Source organism: Chiloscyllium plagiosum, unplaced genomic scaffold (genome assembly GCF_037043375.1).
Source record: "Chiloscyllium plagiosum isolate Xiang-an unplaced genomic scaffold, Cpla_swu_hap1 HiC_scaffold_45, whole genome shotgun sequence".
NCBI lineage: Eukaryota > Metazoa > Chordata > Chondrichthyes > Orectolobiformes > Hemiscylliidae > Chiloscyllium > Chiloscyllium plagiosum.
The window spans coordinates 41,991,678-42,018,706 of NW_028270183.1; the positions used below are offsets into that span (position 1 = coordinate 41,991,678).

The window sequence follows — 27,029 nt, forward strand, 5'->3', positions numbered from 1 at the left end:
TATTTCCACAAGTTCTCTAGAATCAATATCCTTCTTTACAGGAAATACTGATATGAAATATTCATAGAGTATCTCACCCAACATCGGTGGTTCCACACATATGCGGCCTTGCTGTTCTTTAAGGGGACCTGTTCTTTCGCCAGTTCCTCGTTTGTTCTTACTGCATTTGCAGAATCCCTTTGGTTTCTCACTGACCCTATTTCCTGAATCTTTCTCATGTCCCCATTTTGCCTTCTGATTTCTCTCTTGAGCGTCAACCTGCTGTGCTGTCCATTCACATGATCTCTGCTGTCCAACCCAATCACATGCTTTCTTTTGTTTCTCGATCAGAGCGTCAACTTCACTAGCCATTCAGCATTCCTTCCACCTGCCAGCCTTGCCCTACTCATGAACAGACACATATTGCTGCTAGACTCAGTAATCTCATTTTTTAAGGCATCCCACTTCTCTGCGAATAGTCTGTCCTGAGCAGCTTTTCAATGTGCTTGCATAAAACGTTCATAATTGGCTTTACTCAATTTCGAACTTTATATCAGAACAACGCTTCTCCATATCTATTTTAGCATTAATAGTTGCTGCAAACAGGTTCAAGAAGCAGAATCACCTCGTGCAACAGGCAGGAGAGGCTGAATGGCCACCTCTTGTTGCTCTGTAACAGACTCAAGAGGTTGAATGGTCTCATCCTATCCCTGTAACAGAGAGACGTGGCAGATTGCAACCTGTCCAGCAGTCTCAATGCGCTGATTCAAGTCTAAATGTTATGACAGGATTGAAAACAGGGCACTTAACAACAGGAGAAACATTACAAAAACTTAATGAGCAATAAATATTATTACCCTGGCTTATGATCTCTACTATTTTCCCCACCAGCTAGCCTCTTATAAACAGGGTGGAATATGTACAACCCTGCAGCGGCTTGGTGCCAGTCCCACATACAAGGAAGGAGGATTTAAAGTATTGAAAGATTTATGGTCCACAGTTGAGACACCCTCATCCATGCCATCCATACACCGTGAGTAAATGTTTTGTTTTTGCATGAAAAGTGACGCAAGGAAGAGGTTAACGCAGTCTGTTGTTTAGTGACTGTGATTAATGAGAGTCTCCATGGATTCTAACTATCCCAGTGGAGGGTTTACATCTTTTAATAATAAATGTGCTCCATTCAATGTGTTATCCCAAAGAACGAGTGGGATCCCGGAAAGCACTAACAGGGATCAGCAGCTCCAGAGGGACGGTGAGGAGAGATCAGAATCTGAGAACATTATACTGGAATGTTCAAACAATGGATCAGAATCTGATAACATTTTACTGGAATGTTCAAACAATGGACAGGGATTTATCCTGGAATATTTGGGTTATTTCTACATATTATGAATATTTGCCATTATCAGCGCTGATTGAATATATACTTCGCATTATTCAGTATATTTATTATCCAATCCTGGCTATCGTTGGCGTCCCTGGTAAGTCTCACTTTCCATTTATTAATTATGTTCAGCGTTTTGACTTCAATATTGTTCTCTTCATTTCGTCTACTCTCCTTGCTGCTATTATTGTACCTGCTAAGAGACTGAATTCAGATATTCATTCCACAAACCGCTGTTAACTGCATCAGTGAACTTGTTCATGCGGTCTTCTCCCTCTTTCCTTCTAGCAGTGTCCCTTTGGGTCTCGATGTTGATTTGTTCAGATTCAGTTGTGAACCACAGTTCATTGTATAACTGACCTTGTTATTCAAATATTGGGAGAATGGAGGTCACTCACTTCTGTTCTGGTTATGAACTCTATTTCCTTCCTCTGACTCCATACCAGCTCTGGCCAACATCTGAGGCTGAAACATTCAAATCGCAACTGTGGCGATCATTCTGGCCATGAAATGATTCCTGACACCACACCCTGAACATTCCTAATTGTAATTCCAAACAACTACAGAATATAATTCACTCTCTCATCCCATCTGGTAGTTAAGACGGGAGCTATGAAATACAGACTGAGTGATGTCAATAATCTGTTGCTGACAATACCGGCAGCACATCTGCATAAGAAAATCTGAGTCGACGCGGTATGGATCGGGTCTGAACACAAAACAAAATCCGAGCCATCCATCATTTCTGTAGGCACTGATCGAAATTGTTATTCGCACTGAAATGCCATTATATTATTTTGTTTTCAATCACGTCATCATATCTTGCCCTCAGTGCTTCTCCTGTGCATTAAAAAAAACTGCTGCTAGTTGTTCATATTAAAATTAATTTCCTCCATGCGCTTACTCTCTCAGACAATGATTTTCACATCTACAAACGCCCCAGATATACACACACACGTACACGTAAAACTCGTTGCCTTGAGTGGGTGTATATGGAGATAAAGAAATAAATTTGTGGAAGACCCAATTACTGTCACTCGCAGTATGGGCTGCAAATCGTCCAGTGATCGGCCGAAATCGAGACAATGTTTAGCAGCAATATACTGGCAAAGGTTTGCAATACTCCCCATGGTGGTCAGATAGCCTGGTTGACTGAGCAATACACTAGCACCGTCTTCACAGCTCTCCACACATATATGTTGCCATGCCCTAGTTTACAGGGACTGGTTCTTTGAGGCAGATTCAGAATTTGATATAACGAACCATGTCACCTGATCTGGCAATGCCTTTCTTCAATTTTCTCATTATTTTGCTTTGCACCCTCAAAAGCGAAATTCATCCAGTTAGTCCCATTCACCTGTCTTTTTTTTTTTCTCCCATGTTTCCACAAAATGGTTTCTTTTAATGAATTGTCTGTTTCTACCTTAATGTAATTCTGTTGTTGTGGTTCTGTTCGCCAAGCTGGGAATTTGTGTTGCAGACGTTTCGTCCCCTGTCTCGGTGACATCCTCAGTGCTTGGGAGCCTCCTGTGAAGCGCTTCTGTGATGTTTCCTCCGGCATTTATAATGACTTGGATCTGTCGCTTCCAGTTGTCAGTTCCAGCTGTCCGCTGCAGTGGCCGGTATGTTGGGTGCAGGTCGATGTTCTTATTGATTGAATCTGTGGATGAGTGCCATGCCCCTAGGAATTCCTCTGTTTGGCTTGTCCTATAATAGTAGTGTTGTCCCAGTCGAACTCATGTTGTCCTATGTAGTGTTATGTGCAGTACTTGCATGGGATTTTGTACACTACATTGGTTTTGCTCATGCTGGGTATCGGGTCCTTCGCCCTGGTGAGTTGCTGTCTGAGAGTGGCTGTTGGTTTGTGTGATGTTATGAGTCCTCGTGGTCGCTGTAGTCTGGCTGTGAGTTCAGAATTGTTTTTGATGTATGGTAGTGTGGCTAGTCCTGACAACAACTCACCAGGACGAAGGACCCGATATCCAGCATGAGCAAAATCAATGTAGTGTACAAAATCCCATGCAAGGACTGCACAAAACACTACACAGGACAAACAGGAAGACAGCTAACGATCCGCATCCATGAACACCAACGAGCCACGAAACGACATGACCAGCTATCCTGAGTAGCCACACACTGAGATGACAAGCAACATGAGTTCGAATGGAACAACACTACTATTATAGGACAAGCCAAACAGAGAACAGCCAGGGAATTCCTAGGGGTATGGCACTCATCCACCGATTCAATCAATAAGCACATCGATCTGGACCTAATATACCGGCCACTGCAGCCGACAGCTGGAACTGACAACCAGAAGCGGCAGATACAAATCACTATAAATGCCGGAGGAAACATCACAGAAGCGCTTCACAGGAGGCTCCCAAGCACTGAGGATGTCATAGAACATAGAACATAGAAGAATACAGCGCAGTACAGGCTCTTCGGCCCTCGATGTTGCGGGCCTGTGCCCGAAACGTCGAATCTCCTGTTCCCTGGATGCTGCCTGACCTGCTGTGCTGTTCCAGCAATAAAGTTTCAACTTTGATCTCCAGCATCTGCAGACTCACTTTCTCCTCGCCGATCCAAGCCCACCTAACCTACACTAGCCCACTATCCTCCATATGCCTATCCAATGCCCGCTTAAACGCCCATAATGAGGTAGAATCCACCACTGATACTGGCAGGGCATTCCATGAACTCACGACTCGCTGAGTTTTGTCACCTAGACAGGGGACAAAACGTCTGCAACACAAATTCCCAGCTCGGTGAACAGAAGCACAACAACGAGCAACCGAGCTACAAATCTTCTCCCAAACTTTAATGTAACTCTCTCTGTCCCTGTCTATGTTTCCCTGGCCTTGGTTTTTGGCTCACGAGCGTGCTGACAACGTGAAAATCAGAAACAATGTGTGTCAGGTTGTTGTTCACATCCCGGTGGGTCCCATGTGGACAAGGGTTTCAGTCGCTTTGACCCATATCTTTGAAACTTGATCTATGCCTGTCCACGGGACGCTTGTGTTTGGCCCTCTCAGCTGATCGTGTGGTCAGTAACACGAGGAAACACCTCGAGTATTGTTGCAAAGGACGAGGCATCTAACTTGCAGCTGAGGAGTTTCTGACTGACTCTTGTTATTGAAAAGTTAGTGAAGGTGCTGGGGATGGTTTGTTGGAAGTTGTGCTCTGAGCTGCCTCAGACATTCACGGAGACCTGACGATATGGTGACTCAATTCTGGACGGAGAATAGGGACTGTAGTTACAGTGTTTGGGTCTGCAAAATGAACAACAAACGGAGTAGAGGCTGCAGAGAGGGGAAGCTCTGAAACCATGGAGTGAGAGCGTATGGGAGAGGGATCTGCTGTATCTGTCTGTGTCTTAACGTAGACTCATAAAACCTCACTCTCCCCCTTTCACAAAAGCTCCCGCTCACACTCTCTTTCACACAACCATGCACATTTGAATCAGTGGTGTGAATTTGGATTTGCAGATTTCTATTTGTGGACGGATTCTATTCTGTTCAAAAACCATACAATTTACGGGCCGTCAGGTAATGCGACATTTTATAAAGAGGCGTCACAGTGGCACAGTGGTTACCCCTGCTGCCTCGCAGCGCCAGAGACCCGGGTTCAAGTCCCGCCTCATGCGACTGATTGGACGGAGTTTGCACATTCTTCCCCGTATCTGCGTGGGTTTCCTCCGGGTGCTCCCGTTTCCTCTCACAGTCCAAAAATTTGCAGGCCAGGTGAATTGGCGATGCTAAATTGCCCGTCGTGTTAGGTGCATGGGGATGGGTCGGGGTGGGTGTGCTTCGGCGGGTCGGTGTGGACTTGTTGGGCCGGAGGGCCTATTTCCACACTCTAAGTAATCTAAAAAAACTAAACACTTCCTTTGAAAATAAAACCAGTGTGAATACAGGTTAAGACACAGGCAGACTCCAAACAAACCTCACACCTAAAAGACATTGTCTGACTAGAGGTGTCACCTCCTTGACATCGATAATACCTTAGTTTATCTCCAGGCAGTGATTTGACATAAATTCTGAGATTTGCAGAATAATTAATCAAAACCTGCACCTCCATTCTAACTGATTAAAGATTTAAGAGCCATGTTAAATGTATTCAATTCATGCACGTAAGTTGTCTGACCCTTTGATCTTTTCCTTGTAACCTCTGTAACTCAGGTCTTCTTCCCTCACTAGCAGCTGCTGCAGATGCAGCGCCCCAAAAAGTAATGTTTTCAAGATATCCCATTAGACTATAAACTGGTGTTATGTAATTTTTGACCATGTCCAAGCCAATCCAACACCGGTGCCTACACATAAAGTCTTTCTTGGTTCACCAATCTTCTCTACAAACAAAAATTTCCAAGGTCCGTGGGCGTTTGTATTGCATGTTAATCTTTTGTGAGGCACGTTATGCAATGCCTTCTGGAAGTCCAGATATTATGCATCTATAGGATCACTTTTATCCACATTGTTTGCTAAATTTTAAATAAATCTCGAGCAAATAATTCAAACACGATTTTTACTTGATAAAATAATGTTGACTGTGAAGGATTGCGGTTTTTCTTTGACAATCCCCTGTTATTAATTTCAACAATAGCTTCAATTTGAATATTTTATTCACTAACTTTCATTTCCGATTGAAGCTAGTTATTCTAAGTTCTTGCCTTTCTCTAAACTCTAACTTCCCTTTCAATTGCTGTGTATTCGGCGTATTCGGCATGACATTAAAGTCGGTGGAGTATTTGACAGTGTGGAAGAATATCGCAGGTTGCAGGGGGACTTGGATAAACTGTAAAATTGGTCGGAGAGATGGCAAATGGAGTTCAATGCAGCTAAATGTGAGGTGATGCACTGTGGGAAGAATAACAGGAAGGCAGAGTATTGGGTCAACGGAAAGATTCTTGGTCGTGTGGATCTGCAGAGGGATCTTGGAGATCATGTACACAAATCCCCGAAAGTTGCCATCCAGGCGGCTAGTGCTGTTAAGAAGGCATACAATTTGTTAGGTTTCATTCGTGGAGGGATTGAGTTCAAGAACCGCAATATCATGCTGCAACTATACAAAACGCGGATGCGGCCACAGTTGGAATATTGTGTACAATTCTGGTCCCCATATTTGGGGAAGGATGTGGAAGCATTGGCAAAGGTGTAAAGGAGATTTACTAGGATGTTGCCTGGTCTGGAGGGAAGGTCTTATGAGGAAAGGCTGAGAGACTTGAACCTGTTCTCATTGGAAGGAAGAAGGCGAAGAGGGGATTTGATAGAGACATACAAGATATTCAGAGGATTATATCGGGTAGACAGTGAAAGTATTTTTCATGGGATGATGATGTCTGCGTGTACGAGGGGCATAACTACAAATTGAGGGGCGATAGTTTTAATACAGATGTCAGAGGCAGGATCTTTACGCAGAAGAATGCAATACCTACTAATGTAGTCAACGCAGCCACATTAGGGAGATTTAAACAATCCTTAGATAAGCAAATGGATGATTTTGGGATAGGGTAGGGAGACGAGCTGAGAATAGTCCACAGGTCGACGCAACATCGAGGGCCAAATGGTCTGTTCTGCACTGGATCGTTCTATATTCAATGTTCTAAATGAGGTGTGTGTTGTTTTAGAAATGGGAGAACTGACGGTGGAAGTGACAATAGGTTTAAAGTGAGAACTGCCTTTCACTGAACATTGCTCCTTACTTGGCAAGTGGGATGTGGATGTTTCAGAATCTCCTCGTCCTGTCCGACCCATGTAATGATCCTCCTCAAATGGCGGGGGCCGGGGGTTAGGCAACAGCTGATAAGCACTCCAAAATCCGGCTTTTCCAATTCTGTCCTATTAAAGACTGTTTCCCCTGTCATGTGAGAAAGGGAGGGAGGATGGGAGTGGTGGCCCTGCAGTTAGTGCCTGTGCAGATTGGGGGTGGGTGGGATGTTGAGGTGTCCAGAGTGAGTCATAGAACATAGAACATAGAAGAATACAGCGCAGTACAGGCCCTTGGGCCCTCGATGTTGCGCCGATCCAAGTCCACCTAAACTACACTAACCCACTATCCTCCATATACCTATCCAATGCCCTCTTAAATGCCCATAAAGAGGGAGAGTCCACCACTGTTACTGGCAGGGCATTCCATGAACTAACGACTCGCTGAGTGAAGAACCTACCCCTAACATCTGTCCTATATCTACCCCCCCCCTTAATTTCAAGCTATGCCCCCTTGTAATACCCGACTCAATACGCGGGAAAAGGTTCATACTGTCGACCCTATCTAACCCCCTAATCATCTTGTACACCTCAATCAAGTCACCCCTAAACCTTCTTTTCTCTAGTGAAAACAGCCCCAAGTGCCTCAGTCTTTCCTCATACGATTTTCCTTCCATACCAGGCAACATCCTGGTAAACCTCCTCTGCACCCGTTCCAATGCCTCCACATCCTTCCTATAGTATGGCGACCAAAACTGCACACAATATTCCAGATGCGGCCGTACCAGAGTCTTATACAACTGCATCATGACCTCAGGACTCCGGAACTCAATTCCTCTACCAATAAAAGCCAGTACGCCATATGCCTTCCTCACCGCACTATTTACCTGGGTGGCAACTTTCAGAGATCTGTGTACATGGACACCAAGATCCCTCTGCTCATCCACACTACCAAGTATCCGACCATTAGCCCAGTACCCCATCTTTTTGTTATTCTTCCCAAAGTGAATCACCTCACACTTAGCTACATTGAATTCCATCTGCCACCTTTCTGCCCAGCTCTGCAGCTTCTCTATATCCTGCTGTAACCTGCCACATGCTTCCTCACTGTCAACAACTCCTCCGACTTTCGTATCATCCGCAAACTTGCTCACCCAACCTTCTAACCCCTCTTCCAGGTCATTTATAAAAATGACAAACAGCAATGGTCCCAAAACAGATCCTTGTGGAACACCGCTAGTGACGGCACTCCATGAAGAAACTTTGCCATCAACTACTACCCTCTGTCTTCTTCCATCCAGCCAATTCCTAATCCAAACCTCCAACTCACCCTCAATGCCATATCTCCGTATTTTCTGCAGTAGCCTACCATGGGGAACCTTATCAAACGCCTTACTAAAATCCATATATACCACATCTACCGCTTTCCCCTCATCAACCTCCTTCGTCACCTTTTCAAAGAATTCAATAAGGTTTGTGAGGCACGACCTGCCCTTCACAAAACCATGCTGACTATCCTTGATCACATTATTCCTATCCAGATGTGCATAAATCCTATCCCTTACAATTCTCTCTAAGACTTTGCCCACAACAGAAGTGAGACTCACCGGCCTATAGTTATTAGGGCTATCCCTACTCCCCTTTTTGAACAAGGGAACCACATTTGTTATCCTCCAGTCTTCTGGGACTACTCCTGTAGACAAAGAGGACATAAAAATCAAGGCCAATGGCTCTGCAATCTCCTCCCTTGCTTCCCAGAGAATCCTAGGATAAATGCCATCAGGCCCAGGGGACTTATCTATTTTCACCTTTTCCAGGATTTCCATCACCTCTTCTCTACATACCTCAAAGCCATCCATTCTACTTATTTGTGCCTCAGTATTCTCATCGACAACAATGCCCTGTTCCTGAGTGAATACTGAAGAAAAGTATTCATTCAGTGTCTCCCCAATCTCTTCCGCCTCCACACGCAACTTCCCCCTACTATCCTTGACTGGACCTATTCCTACCCTAGTCATTCTTTTATTCCTAACATACCTATAGAAAGCCTTAGGGTTTTCCCTCATCCTATCTACTAAGGACCTTTCATGTCCCCTCCTTGCTGCTTTTAGCTCTCTCTTCAGGTCCTTCCTGGCTACCCTATAACTCTCAATCGCCCCAATTGAACCTTCACGTCTCATCTTGAGGTAGGCCGCCCTCTTCCATTTAACAAGGGATTCCAATTCCTTATTAAACCACGGCTCCCTCGCACGACCCTTTCCTTCCTGCCTGACAGGTACATAATTATCAAGGACACTCAATAGTTGCCCCTTGAACAAGTTCCACATATCATTTACACTCTTGCCTTGGAGTCTACTTTTCCAAGCCACACATCCTAAGTCATGCCTCACCGCATCATAATTTCCCTTACCCCAGCTATAATTCTTGCCCTGTAGTACACACTTATCCCTCTCCATCACGAGTGTAAAAATCACCGAATTATGGTCACTATCCCCAAAGTGCTCACCTACCTCTAATTCTAACACCTGGCCTGGTTCGTTACCCAGAACCAAATCCAGTATGGCCTCACCTCTTGTTGGCCTGTCTACATATTGTGTCAGGAAACTCTCCTGCACACATTGAACAAACACTGACCCATCTAACGAACTTGAGCTATAGCTTTCCCAATCAATATCAGGAAAGTTAAAGTCCCCCATAACAACCACCCTATTACTGTCACTCATCTCCTGAATCACCTTCCCAATCCTTTCTTCAATGATTCTAGGACTAGTCAGTGCACAGTGTTGAATCAATACAGTGTTATCAGTGTGAGGCTGTTGTGTAGGCGACGGAGAGACTGAATGAGAAAGGGTGTTTCATTCAATAGTGAGAGTGGTAGAGCATGAGCCTTATTGGCTTTTGCTGCTATACTGATATACAGCGAGTGTAAGGGAGCAGAGAGAATACAGTGACACCTGTCCTGGCAGAACGGGGAAAGTTATTAATGCTTCTCCTGTATTGCTGGACATGTCTGCCGACCATCTCAGCGTCAAAGGGAGCCTCACCTAATGTCTTGTCCACGTCTATCAGAAATAACAACACAGATCACGTCCTTTAATTTCCACCAAATCAGTTTGGATGGAGCTTACAAAGAGCAAGGAGAACGAAACTTTGGTGAGTTGCATATCTGACATAAAACTCTCTCACAGATTTTATGCATCTTATGCTCTGGAAATTAGATCTGCAAGCATTGTAGGTGCTGCGGTAACAATGAATGATTCAAGTTCCATTTGAATTCCCTTAATCAAGTGAATACTAATGCTGCGACAAATAATTTCCATAACTATATATGAGGTAGGTTGAAGCGTGTGTCGTGAACCAAACGAGAGATCAGCTAATTTCAGATTTGGTGTTCCGTGATCAGAAGTGTTAATTCATAACCTTGCTCTGAAGCAGCTTTTGAGAAGAGTGACACGGCGTCCGCATTAAAAATAGAATGTTTGAGCATTACTTAACAATTTAGAATTCTCTGAACTTGGTTTTCCCCTCTGTGTTGTAATCAATAACACATTCTCCTCTTCTTTTCCTTCCCTGTCAAAATACCCTTTGAATATATTCACATGACGCACTCTGTGAGATTCCTTTCTGTCTGGAGTTCACCTCACTCAATTTTACTTTTGATTTGATAAGATCCACTAAACCTTGGTTTTAAAGGTTCGCCAATCACTGGAAATACCATGAACACCTTATCTCCAACAGCAAATTTGCAGTTTCTGATTTTTTTGTCTGTTTGCTGTTCCATTGTATGCTGCGATTCTTTCAAATGTTGTCTAGTCAACTCCCCCACTCTATTTAATTGTTACTGAACGTTTGAAATATAGTCCAACTGTGTGATCTCTGAATTCTGACTTACCAATTTCTCCTCAATCAGTTTTAGAGATCTTCTGCCTTTATGCCCAAAAACTAAACGGACTGAATTTTTTGATTCTTCTGTTGCTTCACTGATCGCAAAAATAGCACAAACGGAATTCCCTTATGTCAATCATCTGGATAGTTTTGGCAATCAGCCCTCGTCATGGTCTTCAATGTCTGATGCTACCTTCCTAATGCTCACTCCGAAACGAGATGGTGCGCAGTGGATTTGAGCAGTTTTCTTCCTTGAGAATTTTCGATGTAAAGTTTGACCCTTGATCGATTGGATCCTTCTTAGGATTCCATATTTAATGAAAGCGTTTAGTATTTCTTCCACATATTTCTTAGCTGTGCTACTGTGCAATGGAACTCCTCTGGAAATCTCGTGGAAACATCCATTATTGTTAATATATACTGATCCCCACTTTTCCGTTGAACTAGTAGCCCTAGGCAATCAGTTAAGACTCTCGTAAAGGTTCCTCAAATCTAGGAATAGGTATTTAACACGCGGGTTTCATAACTGCATGTGTTTTTCCAATTACTTGAAACGTTTGACATTCCCAGCAAAATTCAACTACATCCTTCGACAGTCCAGGCCAGTAAAATGTCAGTGTATATTAGCTTGAGGTTATCTCACCCCTAAATGATTCCCCAGTGGTAGACCATGGGCCACCTACAACACCTCCTGTCTATACCCCACTGGCAATAAGATTTGATGAAACTTTGCCAGTTTCTCATCTGCATGAATGTGTGATGGTCTCCATTTCCTCATTAATACATCATTTCTGAGATAATAACAGTCAGCGATGCAGTCAGATTATTTTTATTGTGTATGTGCTGTGATACAACTTCTTTAAATTTCAGCTCGCTGCTGTAACTCAATTAAATTATCTGAGATAAAAAAAATATCGGTTTTATCATTATTCTGCTTCTGATTTGTCACAACCATCTGATTAAATAGGGTCTCTGCTGATTCCACTTCAACCTTATTAACTGTAGTATTGATGTCTCTCTAGTTTCAAATCATTACATTGTGACCTCGTTGTAAATGAGTCAGGATAAATTCTGGGATGTGTATTCTGCAATAACTCAGTTTCTTGGTTTTGCACTAGCTTTTGAACCACAGTAGGCAGCACTCCTACTAGTCAATCAGCAACATCATTAGCAAAGACAAAAATGTATTCCTGGAGCTGAGAGTTTGTCCAATCACCCAACTTTCAATTTTCCAATCTTCGCTGGACATTTTACCCTCACTTTACATAAATGAGCGATTTTTGTCTCACCATGAATTCCCATTACTGGTAAATTTTCTGGCACTGGTCATTCAGAAGTGCATATCTCTCCATCTTTCAATCTCACACATTGAAAGGATTCGGTATCTCTTAATATTGTAACCTCTTTCCCTGCTGCTCCTGGCCTTTGCGAATAAACTTTACCTTCCCAGTATTTGGTCGAAGAAGATCTGGCACTTACTCCTTCAACAACTTTCGAACAGTTTGTACATTCTGGTGCAGCTTCCCAGCCTTCACTGTGCTTTCTTTTACCACTCAAAAAAATTCACTGGTTATCCTTTTTTTCCGACATCTGGCTTCCTCGTGCTTTTTCTAACCCACCAACAATGTGATTTCATGCGGATTACTTTATTGCAGTTAAAACGCTTCCGCTTTTTAAAAACTCCTCTTGATCCTTCATGGGTTTCCTTTTCACCCTGTGGGGTCGAGTATCCTTCTAATCTTTACCGAGATTACCTTCTCCTTTCCTTTTCCACAATTTCTATCCCTCATGGATGAAAATGGAGTTTGGAAAGCAAACTTTGATTTATGGACCAATTCATAAGCGTGAGCCATTCCAGCTGCGATTCTTGCCGTTTTAACTCTCTGCACTTCCACGTGAGTTCTCACTGCTTTAGAAAGTGAATTTTGAACTCCTCTATTAGTGCCAATTTCTCAATTTCAAATTCCATGCCTTTCTTCATTTCTGCTCTCTCTCTTTCTCTCTATCTCTCTTGTTCTCCTTAGGGTGGCACGGTGGCTAAGTGGTTAGCACTGCTGACACGGATCTGGGATCGATTCAAGACTTGGGCGACTGCCTGTATGGAGTTTGCATATTCTCTCCTTGTCTGCGTGGATTTCCTCCGAGTATTCCAGTTTCCTCCCACTATCCAAAGATATGCACGCCTGTTGAATTGGCCATGCTCAATTGCCCACAGTGTTTGGTGCATTAGTCAGAGGGAAAAGGGTCTGGGTGGGTTATTCTTCCGACTTGTTGGGCCAAAGAGCCTGTTTCCACACTGTAGGGAATCTAATCTTCTCTCGCCTTTTCATCTTGAAAGATCTGATGGCGTTTCGAGCAAATTTAAACGCTGACGTATTGCTGTAATTATCTCTGCTTTCCTCCCGGGAGGAGGCAGCTCCAACTCCAGGTTGCCTGCTACGTCCAGCCTCCTGGACTTCATCACCTTTTTTGATACCCCCAAGGGAACTTCCTCCACCTCCAGAAAGCCATTGGTGACTGAGAGAGCCAATGTTATCCCAAGCACTGTTTAAATGAACAGAATTCAACATCCAGAATAAACTTACTAACAGCTACGACTCGATACAACAACCCTCATCCCAAACTGCGAATATCGACCAAATCCCGCAAAAAGCCTCAATCTTTTATGGACCAGGCCGGACCCCCTTAAAACATTTTAAAAAAACCCCAGAAACTAACTTTGCCAGTTGTTTTAAGCAGGTGTAACTTAAATATCCCGGCAGTGATGCCGCTGTTCAAAGCACTTAGTTTTAAATATTACAGAACGTCTTTACAATATTAACAACTGAGCACAAACAAAAGCTAACAGCATACAAAATCACTTAACCTGTTCAAATACCGAACAGATTATACCAACTTAATGATGGTATCCGTGATTAGTGTTGGGCCACAATGATCGGTGTTGGGAAAGCAATTACTCACAAGTTGCATGGATGATTTCGAATTGGGGAACATGTTTAGGCTGTCAATGTTTGCAGATGACACTATGCTGGGCGGTAGAGCAAAGTGTGCAGAGGACTGTGTAACATTTCATAGGAAAACAGATACAGTGAGTGAGTGGAAAGAGGTCTGGCAGAAAGAATTCCATGTTAATAAATGTGAAATAATGCATTTTGGTAGGAGAAAGAGTAAAAATGCTTATTATTGAATGGGAAAAAGTTGTCGCATGCTCCATGCAGAGGTACCTGGGTGTCCTTGTGCACGAATGACAGAAGTTTGGTCTGCAGGTACAGCAAGTGATTAGGAACGCAAATGCGTACAGCTTTCGTTTCCTCATTTCAGAAAGGTTGTACCAGCAGTGGAGGGGGTGCAGAGGAGTTTCACAAGGTTGATTCCGGAGTTGACGGGTTGGTTTATGAGGAGAGATTGCATAGATTGGGATTATATTCATTGACACTCAGAGAATGAGGGGGGATCTCATAGAAATATATATAATAATGCAGGGAATGGATAAGGTAGCAGTAGAGAAGAAGTATCCACTGGCAGGTGAAGGTAGGACAAGAGGGCATAGCCACAAAATTAGACGCGGGAGATTTAGGACTGAATTCAGAATGAATTTCTTCAGAGCGTGTTGTTAATCTACGGAATACCTTGCCAAGGGAAGTGGTTGACGCTACGTCAAAAAACATTTTTAAAGCTAAGGTTTTGCTTTTTCAAAACTAAACGAACTAAGGGTATGGCGAGTGTATGGGTAAGTGCACCTGAGTCAACGAAAAGTTCAGCCACGCTCTTATTGAATGGAGGAGTCGGCTCGAAGTGCTGGATGGCGTTTCTTATGTCTGTTATGCCCTTATGTTCCAAATCCCTGTACACCAAACCAAACCAGAATGAAGCTGAGTTGGGAGAACCCGCAAATCCCCTCTCATTGTGCAATTGCTTTTTTGAAACTCGAAAGTCTTGTACCTGAGACAGTATCTGTTACCTACAAGTAAACTGGCCGTAAAACCCTATCATGCCCAGATTTTTCGTAGTGTGTGCCTTTTACGAACATCTGAAAAAAAAGTAAAGGATACTTTTGCCTTGTAAAAGGAGCAACATTGTTGCATTCATTTTGCTCACCTGATGGCCGTCATAAGTGTACTCTTGCATGCTCTTGAAGGTATTCATTTGATCCCACCTCCCGATACCTGACATATAGCTTCTCCATATTTCTTGACCAGAACCTCAATAGCCCTCATTCATGCACTGTTCACTACTTTTGCAAGCATTTCCCTTCACACTAACCACATGTCTCTGAACTCTTGTTGTCTCACTTTTGAAAAACTGCCATTTTCTAGCAACTCGTGTACAGTGAATAGCTTCCCCTAATCATCTTTTTTAAAGTTCCTGCCTAATACAGTTATACCTAAATTATATTTTCCCCAGCTTATAGCGTTAACTTACTTACAGGCCTATTCATTTCCAGAGGTTTTCTCAAACTAATAGTACTACGGTCACTGGTCCCATCGTTCTCTCCCTCTCACAGCTCAGTCACTTGCCTGCCTTATGTCCCATGGGGAAATAGTGTTGAGGTCTAGTTCACATGAGCCACGATCATATTGAATGAGACTGCAGACTTCAGGGTGCGAATAATTGCTTGTGTCTCAATTTATTGTTGTGAGTATATGCGTTTGTTTCTATGTTTGCCTGTGTCTTTGTGCTACAGTGTATTAATGTGTGTATCTCTGCATCTGCATCTCTGACCATTTGGGATTCTGTTGTTTTGTAAGTGAATTCATTGAATGGGAATCAAAATGTTCCTCTTCACTCTCTCTCCCTCTCCGTCTGTCTCACCCTCCTGTGTTTAAAGTGGTGTAATACCACACTCTGATGCCCACTCCGCGCCAGTGCACAAGCAGCAGCTTTGTTTGAAAAGGCATCAAAGACAGTGACTCTTTTGAACTCAGTTGGTTGTCGTGTGAAATCTGAGGAGTTCATTGAAAAGTTTCTAATGTCATTGCTCATTTCGCCTTATTAGATCCAAGATTCAGGCAGTACGGTCACTCAGTGGTTAGGACTATGGCCTCGCAGCGCCAGGGAACAAGCGATTCCAGCCTCGGACGATTGTACTTGTGGCTTCTGCCCATTCTGTCCGTGTCTGCGTGGGTTTCGTCAGGGCGCTCCAGTTTCCTCCAACAATCCAAAGATATGTATGTAAGGTGACTTGGCAATGCTAAATTGTCCATAGTGTTCATGAATGTGTAAGTGCATTAAGGTGCATTAAGCAGGGGTCAATGTAGATTAATAAATTTGGGGAACGCGTCACTGTGGGTTAGCTTTGGAGGATCAGTGTGGAGATGTTGGATCATATGGTCTGAATGTATGCTATACGGACTCTGTAACCGAGGTACAGATTCTTAAGCATTTGATACAAAAATGCAAGAAAGAAAAATGGAAGTACAGTACAAGAATAAGAACGTAAAATCGAAAAGACTCGATTTAGAGTCCATAAACCCAGTCTCTGCGAGCACTGAGTCTCCAGACTGCACCGGCCTGAATCTCCAGACCGCACTGAGCACAGTCTCCAGGATACCCCGGGCCCAGTCCCCGGCCCGTGCTGGACCAGTCTCCCGAAAACTATGGGATCCATTCCAGACCGCCCTGGGTCAAATCTCCAAACTACGTTGGGCCGAGTCTCCAGACCATACTGCGCTGAATCTCATGACTGCACCCGATCAAGTCTCTAGACAAAACCGGGCCGAGTCTCCAGACCGAATCGAGTCTCTAGACTGCACAGAGCGAAGTCTACAAACTGCATCAGTCCGATGCTCCACAATGCAGCAGGCTTTGTATGCAGGCAGCACTGAGCCTAGTTTCCATACTGCCCCGGACCCAGTCTTCACACCACACCGGTCCCACTGTCCAGACTGCACTGGAAGCAGTCTCAAGTCCACAGCAGGTACAGTATCAAGACTGCACCAGGCCCAACCTCCCGGTGCTCCAGGCCCAGTCTCCAGACTGCAACGGGTCAGGTCTGCAGACTGCACCAAGCAACGTTGCCGGACCGCACTGGGTGGATTCTCCAGACTGCAATGGTCTAAATCACCAGATCGCACTCGGCATCCAGATGGTATTGTGTCGAGTTTCCAGACTGAACCTAGTGGAGTCTCCAGACTGCATCGGACCGAGTCTCCACACTGCAATGGAACAAGTATCCAGACCGCACCGGGAAGAGCGTCTAGAAGCTATTGGGCTGAGGCTCCAGTCTGCACCAAGTTAAGTCTCCAGACTGCACTGGTCCCAGGCTCCAGACAACACCAGGCGGCGTCTCCAGACCGCATTGGGCCCAGTCCACAGACTGCAATGGGTTAAGTCTCGAGACCACGGCAGAGTCTTCGGAACACATCAGGCCGAGTCTCCAGATCGTGCCTTGCTCAGTTTGCAGAGCAAGCTGGGCTTCAAAACTTGGTGTCTTCCCTCCCACGCCAGACTCGAGTTTTGGACTCCCCTCCAGGACACCCCACCTTCATTCTTCTCAGAAAAACTTTAATAAGGTACAAGTTTTGAAAATTCTTCACTGAAACCAAAATAAAATGAGAAAGTGAAAAAGTACAGGCGGCGCAGAGGTTCTCCGACCGGAAAATGCCGAATCTGCCGCCATGTTTATGATACTTGACGACTGTTTCCATGAGCAAAGAATGACTTTGGAGACTCGAGCAGTTTTATCCGATTCTTTGTAATGTTGCCCCTGAAATATTGACAGCAGAAGATGAATATTCCCATTGCTGACCGGTATGCTGCTATTGGATTTGTTTCAGGTCTTTACAATTCATTCTCATCATAATTTGGACGAATACATCAAAGCACATTGAAAGTTAGAGATAGTCGAATAAAATTCATCTCAAACTCACTGAAAGGGCTTGGATAAAAGTCTACTACTGTGGTCTGAATAGCTCTCCGTATTGGACAGATATTTAGTCCGGGTTTATAGATCGATGCAATGGTGTGGACGATAAAATGTTCCACTCTGGGCAGATTTCTTGGTTGGACAGAACAGAGCATGGTCTACACAGTGTTCTAAGCTGAGTGGATATCTCCTTTGGGTTTATAGTTTTTGGACTGGTTCTGTGGTGTGAATTGGGAATGTTGTTTACCGAATCATTTCAGCTGCTCTGGCAATGCCTTTACTTTGTGTTCTCATTCTTGTGACTGGACACTCCGTCTCTCACCCTATTTACGATGCAGTGTGACCATGCACAGTACATCGTGTTGGTGAATATCGACTGTCTTGGCAGCAGCTACTGCCTCTTCACTTAGAAGCAATCAACCATTCCCGTCATCTTCGGTTCTCCTTGTGAAAAGAAAGAATGACGTCTCAGATAAAGGCCGCCGCCCCCACCTTGATACACGGTTCAATACACCCTCCTCCACGCCTTTCCCCAACGCCACCCAGCCACATCAAATATCCCGTGTGTACTGAGAGCAATGGGGTCACTGGAAACGTCAGGGAACTACCTGTCAGGCAGTTGGAGCAGCACGTCCGATGTTTGAACGTCAGAGTGAAAGCATCAGTGTACACTGTATCAATCAATCCAATAATTTCTCCGTTGATATAATGCACAGGCCTTTTCTTGTCCTGAAAAATTCACAGGTTCACAGTTTCCGACGTTATATCCCATCTGCCAACTTGCTGTCTATTGCTTATCGAATTCCGAACTCTGGATGTCCTGTTGAAAACTTCGCTTCCTACCTAATGTAGCGTGATTGACGAATTTAATTAGAACGTATTGTTCCATTAATTAAAACCATTTAGAGAATGAGAAAATAGTTGTGGACTCAGCACTGATCACTATGTCACTGTATTTAGTAATTTCTATGAAACTGATAGATACTAATTCATCCCTAATTTATACCAGCTTCTGGCTCCGGAACCTATCCACCCACATACTGATGTAGCAGCTTTGAAAGGTTAAATATTCCCTTCCATTTCCTGTATAACATTCACGAGAGATTAAAAGATCTGCTCCAACTGCTGAGTAACATCCTTCAACGGTTGAATGGCCTCTTTCTGTTCTTTCTTTAAAATTCTTCATGGGCTGAATAGCCTTTTTACAGTAGCGGTGTAACTGCAAATGGTTCTAAATATCTTAGAAACATCAGTGAACAGTTCACTTCTGACTTTATGATGGCGGGAAGGCCATTGATATTGCAGCTGTTGACAGTCCACAATGTCTCATGAATGGCCAGTTTCCACTTGCACGGTCGTTTGGAAATATGCCCTACTGCGCAGGAGTTCGGGCCACATAACACAGTAGGCTTTATCTTAAATGTGAAGCAGAGACTTGCCGTCTGCCAGGACTGCATGCTGGGTGCTACTACAGATACTGTTCGGGAATGAAACATCTCAATGAGAATGCTTCGCTCTTGTGTTTCACCCATCACTTCCCGCAGTCTGGCTGCGCTGTATTTTAGGTCTTGCTCTACTCATTCAATGGTGTGCCTGTGGAGACACTCTTGGTGTATAACACCCTGAGTACATTCTGTGTCCTTGTCACCCTCAAAGCTTCCGCTGATTTGTTTGCAAAGTCGACCAGGACTGATTCATCAACGTGGAATCGTGTGGAGGGCAGGGTATGTCCAACATCAGGAGATTTCGTAGACCATCCCTGACCTGTTACCATTAGATTTCCCGGGTTCTGGAATCAATGTTGGGGAACTTCGGAGTACCTCCATCCTTGAATGTAAACTATGGTGCACCCACCACAGGTCAGACTCTCCTACTGGTGGGACAGGATCTGCCCACGCAGTCTGATGGAGCTTCATGAAACATTGCCCATCGGGTGTAATTATCTGAGTAAGACAATCTCAGATTGTTTCCTGACTGGTGAATGTGACGAGTCGACGTAACATTGGAGCAGGGTAAAATGGGTTAAAAAGCTGAATGAAACTACTATATAGAAATGCATTTTGTATTCTCAAAACAGAATAAGGAATTCACTGCAGACTTCGAGGGGAAATCGATATGATTTAATGGAATTGGAGAGACATTGCTACAGAGGGGCTGATATTGGGAACTGAATATCCAGAACATTTTATATTTTTGAGTGTTATAAAACAAATGAAAAGTAGGTGGGGAGAAATCTTGGAATAAGGGATGCCATCTGTATGATTGTAAGAGCGGATTAAAGAACAATTGATCGAGATATTGTCTCAACCGTAATGTTTTTTTTCTTGCAAATCACCAGTTGAGTTTTGGGAGAGATTCCCACAGTGAGGCTGAGTGGGTCTCAATAAACTTACTGGACAAAAAGGCCTTTGTGATGTGGATCTCCATGACACTGTAACATTCTATACTTGACATTCCCTGGAAAATTCTATAACTGATATTCTCCGGAATATTCTATCATCCATACTTCCTGCAACACTCTGCAACTGACATTCCCCAGAATATTGTATATCTGGCATTCTCTGAAAGTTTCTATCACAGACATTTTCCAGAACTTTCGGTAATTGACATTTCCTGTGTTGTGGATGAGGCCAGACCACTCAAAACAATCTTCAGTAGGCATTCCATACCATAACTGTGCAATTAGGTTTGGTAAGTGTGCAATGAAAACTACGTGGATTATGTTAACGAGTTTGCCGATCAGGTTTAAAACAGACAAAAAACAAATCACAAAATTACACAATGAAACACATAGAAAAGAATTTAAGAACCCCTACAGAAATCAGTCTACCCAATATAGACGTAGGTATGATGTTCCAAACAGTCGCAATAAGTAAACGAATTTAAAAACCCGTACAAATGTAACAGGTTGAAGTTAGAAGAGAGAGAGAGATTTTCCACACAGCTCACTATTGAACTCCCAAGTAGTACTGGACAAAATTAAACTGCACAGCGAGAGAACTCACCACTCTGCTTTCAGTCCAGAGGTCACTTCTAAATCATGAACACTTTGGCTCGAAGTTTAATCTATTTACACAGAAGCAACAGGCCTTTCAAAATCCTTTTCATCTCTGTATCAAACCAGTAAAACCAGAGCACGGCTTGGTTTCTTACCCACTGAAATAAATCAAGGACAGAATATCTTTGAGCCCAGGAACATCATTTCGAAAAATACGGGTTAACTTTGTGACACCAGTCCCCTTAAAAAAAGAACTATCAATACCAAAAGATGTCCTCATGTTTAACCTTTCAAAAACCAGTTAGTAGACTAACAGGCATATGCACTATACTAACTATAAACATGCAAACATGCACAACCACATGCAAATTCAGGCAATGGTACACCCACCAGCAAACGCCTCTGGATGTCATTTCAATCTCGATAAGGCATCAGAAGTCAGTTTTTGCGACCTGACACATGCACAATTGTCAAATCGAATAGCTGCAACAAGTTCTGTCTAAACAGTCTGGCATTTTTGTTCTTAAAATTTTCCACAAACGTCAATGAGTTATGATCAGTGCATACGATTGTCTCAGGTACATTGTTGGAAATGCAAACACTGAAATGATGCATTTCCACGACCAACCTTCACATCTATTCTCCACTGTTAAATATTTCTGTTGATGAGCTCGCAAATTCCTGGAAAAATACACGATGGGCTTTACTGTCGCTTATACATCCTCCTGCAGGAGCACCACACCGACACCCGCATCACTGACATCGATAACCACCTTTAAAGGCTTTGGGTAATCCGGGTGGCTAATACTGGGGCAGTGGTAGACAGAGTTATTAGGCTGTCAAATGCCGTTTGACAGTCCTCTGTCCGCTGAAAAGGTTTGCCCATTTTTTATCAATCCAGTGAGTGGAGCAGTCACTCTGCTTACGATTCGGCACAAACGTTTGGTCAAATCCACTCAATCCCAGGAACCGTTGTTTAGCTCTTTTCGTCGACGGTGTGGGAAGTTCACCAATTACTTTCATTTTCGTGTCTGGTGGGGCCACCTCTCCAATAATATGGCCTAGAAATGTGACCTGGGCTTTCGCAAATTCACTTTTAGCTCGCCTTACCGCCAAGTCCGCCTTCTGAAGTCGTTTCAACAAATCCAATAAATGCTGTAAATATTCCTTCCATGAGTAACTAAAAATCACTAGATCATCAATACACACCGCACAGTTTGGCAATCCAGCAAGAACCTTATTAGTCAGTCTCTGAAATGTGGCTAGAGCGTTTTTTTTTTCATACAAAAAGGCATGACTTTGAACTGATATAATCATTTGGCGCTACGAAAGCCGAAATCGCTTTTGCTTTCTCTGACAGAAGTACTTGCCAGCAGCTTCTGAGCAAATCCAACTTAGAAATGTAAGTTGCTTGTCCCACATTTTGGTCACAGTCCCACAAACGTGGAATTGGATATGCATCAGTCTTTGCAGCAGTCTTTGACATTGTGTTAGTCCATAAATAATCGTTGGGTACGATCTGGCTTTGTCACGATGCCTATGGGTGAGCTCTAGTCACTGGAGCTCACTTCAGTTATGCCATCTTGGAGCATGCACTCTATCTCCTTCTGAACCTGTGCCTATAGGGTTATGTCTATACAGATGTTTCTTAATCGGTACACCATCTCCTATCTCTACATGATGCACAATTAGGTTAGTACTTCTCAGTTTATTTCCGCATATCTCCCCGCGTCATAGTAATAACGGTTTCAGGTCATTTCGATTTCCTTGAGGAAGGTAAGTCAATAATTTATCACACTTTTTGACAAATTCCTCATTGTTCAATTTGATTTGAGAAATGTCCAATTCAGAATCGTCTGAACGTGGTTCTTCCTTCTGTGCTGTAATCACGAACACCTTCTCCACTTGCTTTCCATCCCTTTCAAAATACGGTCTGTGAGATTTCTTCCTATCTGGTGTTCTTACTAAGTAGTGGGCCTCACGCAATTTCTTCTCGATTTAGTACGGTCCATTAAACCTTGCTTTGAACAGCTCACCTGTTACTGGAAGTGATAACAATACTTTATCCCCAGTTGCAAATTTGCGAATTTGTGATTTCTTATCCGCTTCCTGTTTCATAGTATGCTGTGATACTTTTCAATGTTATCTAGACAACTCCCCACCTCTATTTCATAGTTCACCACAATTTGATACATAGTCCAAATGCCATCTAATTTCTGACTGGTTAATTTGTCCTTTATCTATTTTAACTATCCTCTTACTTTATGCCCAAACATTGATTCAACTGGATTGAATTTGGTCGATTCATTCGGTATGTCTCTGATTGCAAAAGTACAAAAGTCCCTTATCCTAATCCTCTGGATAATCCTGACCATGAACCCTTAATATTTGATGCCATCTCTCAAGCCCTCCCTGCTATTCTGGATGAAACGCAATAGATTTGAATTGCTTCATTCCCAAGTTATTCATAGCCTCCCTGAATAGTTTGGATGTGAAGTTTGATCCTTGATTTGTCTGAATCTCTATTGACAGTCCGTATCGAGTAAAAAATGTAAATAATTCTTCTACAACCCTTTTTGCTGTGATGTTGCATATTAGGATTGACAATGAAAACAACGGAGCTTTTTAACGCCCTTGTCTTCCTCAATGGTTTCTTTTCTTATATTGTGGTAAGTTATCCTTATGATCTTCACTGAGATCTACCTTTCCCTTTCCACGTGAAAATTTCTCTTTGCCCCAATTTCTCTCTGTAATGATCTGAAATTCATTCTCGAAGCCTAGCCCTGTTTTAGGGACCAGCGCATATTCATCAGCTCTTTCAGCTGTTACTTTTGCTGCTTTTACTCTCTGCTCTTCCACATGAGTTTGACTACATCAGACAGTGATGTTATGACTTCCTACAAAGTAATTACCTCTCTAAGTCCATCATAGGGTTGCTCGATTTGGAAAGCTCTTATCCATCTGCCGAAACTTCTCGTTGATCCTTTCAAACTCACCATAGATTTGACCAGCATCCCTCCTTAGATTCCTGCAACTTTGTCATAAAGCTTCTGGTACAAGCTCATATGCACTTAAAATGGATTTTATTCATCACCTCATATTGCGCAGATGTCTCCTCTGGTAGTGATGCGAATATATTACCAGCCCAACCTGCAAGTTTCGTTTTGATCAACAAAACCCACATTGCCACTGGTCACTGCATTTGTTTAGCCAGTTTTTCCAACGAGATGAAAAAGTCTTCCACATCCTTCTCGTCAAATTCAATGTTTGAATATAATTAAACAGTTTCTCTCTCGGTTTCTGACTACCATGGGCTTGCTCATCCTGACTCTACTCCTCACTAAAACTCACCTCAGCCTTAACGTCCAATCTTTTAATCTGGATTTCCTTTTTAAGTGTCGGTTTTTTAAGTTTAAAGGCTGTCTCTTTTTCTTTCTCTGCTATTTCTTTTTGCCTCTCTTCTGCTGCAGTGTTTTTTCGCTGTCTTCTGTATTTAATCGGAAATCAAGCTACATCATTTCTGCTGTCCATTCCTTAGCGCTCGCCTCAAATTCAAGCTGCTTCATTTGCAATGGAGTTCTTGTCATCTCTGTAGATTCCGTTGGATTTTCCAGCACGTCTAAAAGATGACCTTCTGCTGCAATTAACGCTAGTTTTTTCAGAGAAGCAGACAGTTCCAATTCCAGCTTCTGTGCTAAATCCTGCATCTTTGTCTTATTCTCTTCTTGCAAATCGTCCAAAGTCAACGCATCCACATCCAGAAAATAATTGGCGATCGAAAGAGCGATTATTATCCCAAGCTTTGTCCACCCAACCAAACCAACACCAGAAATAAAGACACTCGCATCTGTCACTCGCTATTTAAAATCCCGCAAAGTGCCCCCAACCTTATATGGACGGGGCCAAACCACTCAAAACATTCTTCAGTAGGCAGCACAGACAATAATTTGCAATCTGTTTAGTTAAATATTCAGTGAAAATTACCAGGATTAAGTTAGCGAGGTCGACTACCAGTTTTGAAACACAAAAAATGCATTCACAAAATTACGCACTGAAACACGAAGATCAGAATAAAGAACCCCCACAAAACTCAATCGATGCAAACTAAATTTAAAGTATGCTGTTCCAAATTTACAAACAGTCCCAATACAAACCCCTTTCAAAGCAGTATAAATGTACGACATGTTTGCAGGTTGAAATTAGAGGGGGCGGGGGGGGGGGGGGGTGATTCCAACAGCTCACTATTGAATTCCCAACCAGTACTGGACTGAACTAAACTGCTCAGCAGGGTAGCTGACCACTCCCCTTTCATTCTACAGTTCACTTCTAAAACATGATCACTTTGGCCTGAGGTTTCATCTGTATGCATATAAACAACAGTTATCTCAAAATCCTTTTCATCTCTGTTGAAAAACATTCTGATCAGAGCCTGGCCTGGTTAATTACCCCTCCGAATAAAAAAGACATGACAGCGTAACCCTGAACCAAGGGACAGCTTTTTGCATTTGTGACACTTGGAATATTCTTTCACAGAGTATTTATAAACGGACGGACGTCAGTGACTTGAACAAAAGATAAGATCCTGAGGGAAGAGATCCGGTTCCAGGGAGGAGCAGATACTGTTTGGAAGTCCCCTGAGGCAGTTAAATGGTTTAATATGTTTTCCTGCGTTTGAGTTTCTTCACGACAGAGGGCCGAGCACATTTTAGACTAAAAGACAGAAATTTCCAATCCCTACCTGTCCTCTATGAACGGGGAGGGAATCCTACAGGACGACAATGTTTTCATTTTCCCTATTAGGAACTGTGAATAAATTATCTCTGTCCACTCTCGAGTGATCGAGTGCGCGGTAATGTTCCACAAAGCATATGCTATTATGAGTATATCTCTGTGTGATTGGGAGAGAGGGCTTCTTGTGTTTTATGACACAAATTTGTCACTAAGTCAGACGTTCTCTTTTGTTATTTCAGCTCCAATCCTTTTAATAAATGCAGTGACAGGTTTGAAAATGTCACTGGATCGTCACACAAACTTGGTGTCAAGGCTAATGCATAATTTGTTTGTTTCCTCCCTCACAGTTAACGTAGTGACAATCTACCTCCTCCTTTATAAAGATTGTGGATTATCCCCGTGTGTCAGACGTTACCTGGTGGCCATGGCAGTGGCGGATCTATTGGTCATTATTTTCGACCTGATATTGAGACACATCCCAATTGTTTATTATGAACAGTTTTATTTCTTATATTCCATCCCTGTGTGTAATATCCACGCTGTCCTGCTTTATGCAGCCACTGACTGTTCTGTCTGGTTCACCGTCATTTTCACCTTTGATCGGTTTGTGGCCATTTGTTGCCAGAAGCTGAAAAGTAAATATTGCAGTGAGAAAACGGCGGCTGTAGTTCTTGGAACAGTGACGGTGCTGAGCTGTTTAAAAAACATTTTCTGGTATTTTATGCTCAGAGATCGGTATTGGCTGGGAAACGCCCCCTGGTTTTGTGATGTAACAAAGGATCTTCGCTACGCCAGTGTCTGGATCACAATCGAGTTCGTCCACCACATTCTAACCCCGGCTCTCCCATTTCTCCTGATTCTGATGTTCAATGTTCTCACCGTCAGACACATTTTAGTGACAAGCAGAGCCCGCAGGAGACTCCGCGCTCACAACAAAGCAAACGCTCAATGTGACACAGAAATGAGAAATCGAAAAAAATCTGTCATTTTACTCTTTGCTATCTCAGTCAATTTTATACTATTATGGGCAACGTTCATGTTATATTCCATATGGTACCGCATGGATCATATTGGGAATACATCTATGTTTCTACATTCTTTTGTGAGGGAATTGGGCTTCAAACTGCAACTCCTCAGTTACTGCACAAACACCGCCATTTATGCCGTGACACAAACAAAGTTCAAAAGACAGCTGAAGAATGTGCTGAAACATCCCTTTACCAAATTACAAAAATCAGTTACATTCACTCGAAAATGAACACATTAAGCATTTTCTCATTTCAGTTCACTGTTTCCGCTATGAAATAGCCTGACACTGTGGCAACAGACTGAGAGTCGTGCTTTTTTGTACAATCTTATGCCATAGGGAAATACAGTGACATATTTAATGCTTCTCACAAATCAGGGACCAGTGAGAAAAAGCACCATCCCACTGACTGCATGGATAATTTCAGTTTGTAAACAATAAAAGTACTCTCT

General features: G+C 43.0%; 1 protein-coding gene across 1 annotated transcript; it reads left to right on the forward strand.

The window, feature by feature from the left end:
* Positions 1 to 1,324: 1,324 nt before the first annotated feature.
* On the forward strand, positions 1,325 to 26,808 carry LOC148136493 (putative G protein-coupled receptor 139). The gene is made up of 2 exons (XM_087983355.1): positions 1,325 to 1,463; positions 25,898 to 26,808. The coding sequence occupies exons 1-2, from the start codon at positions 1,325 to 1,327 to the stop codon at positions 26,806 to 26,808; spliced, it is 1,050 nt and encodes a 349-aa protein (XP_087839481.1).
* The last annotated feature ends 221 nt before the right edge of the window (positions 26,809 to 27,029 follow it).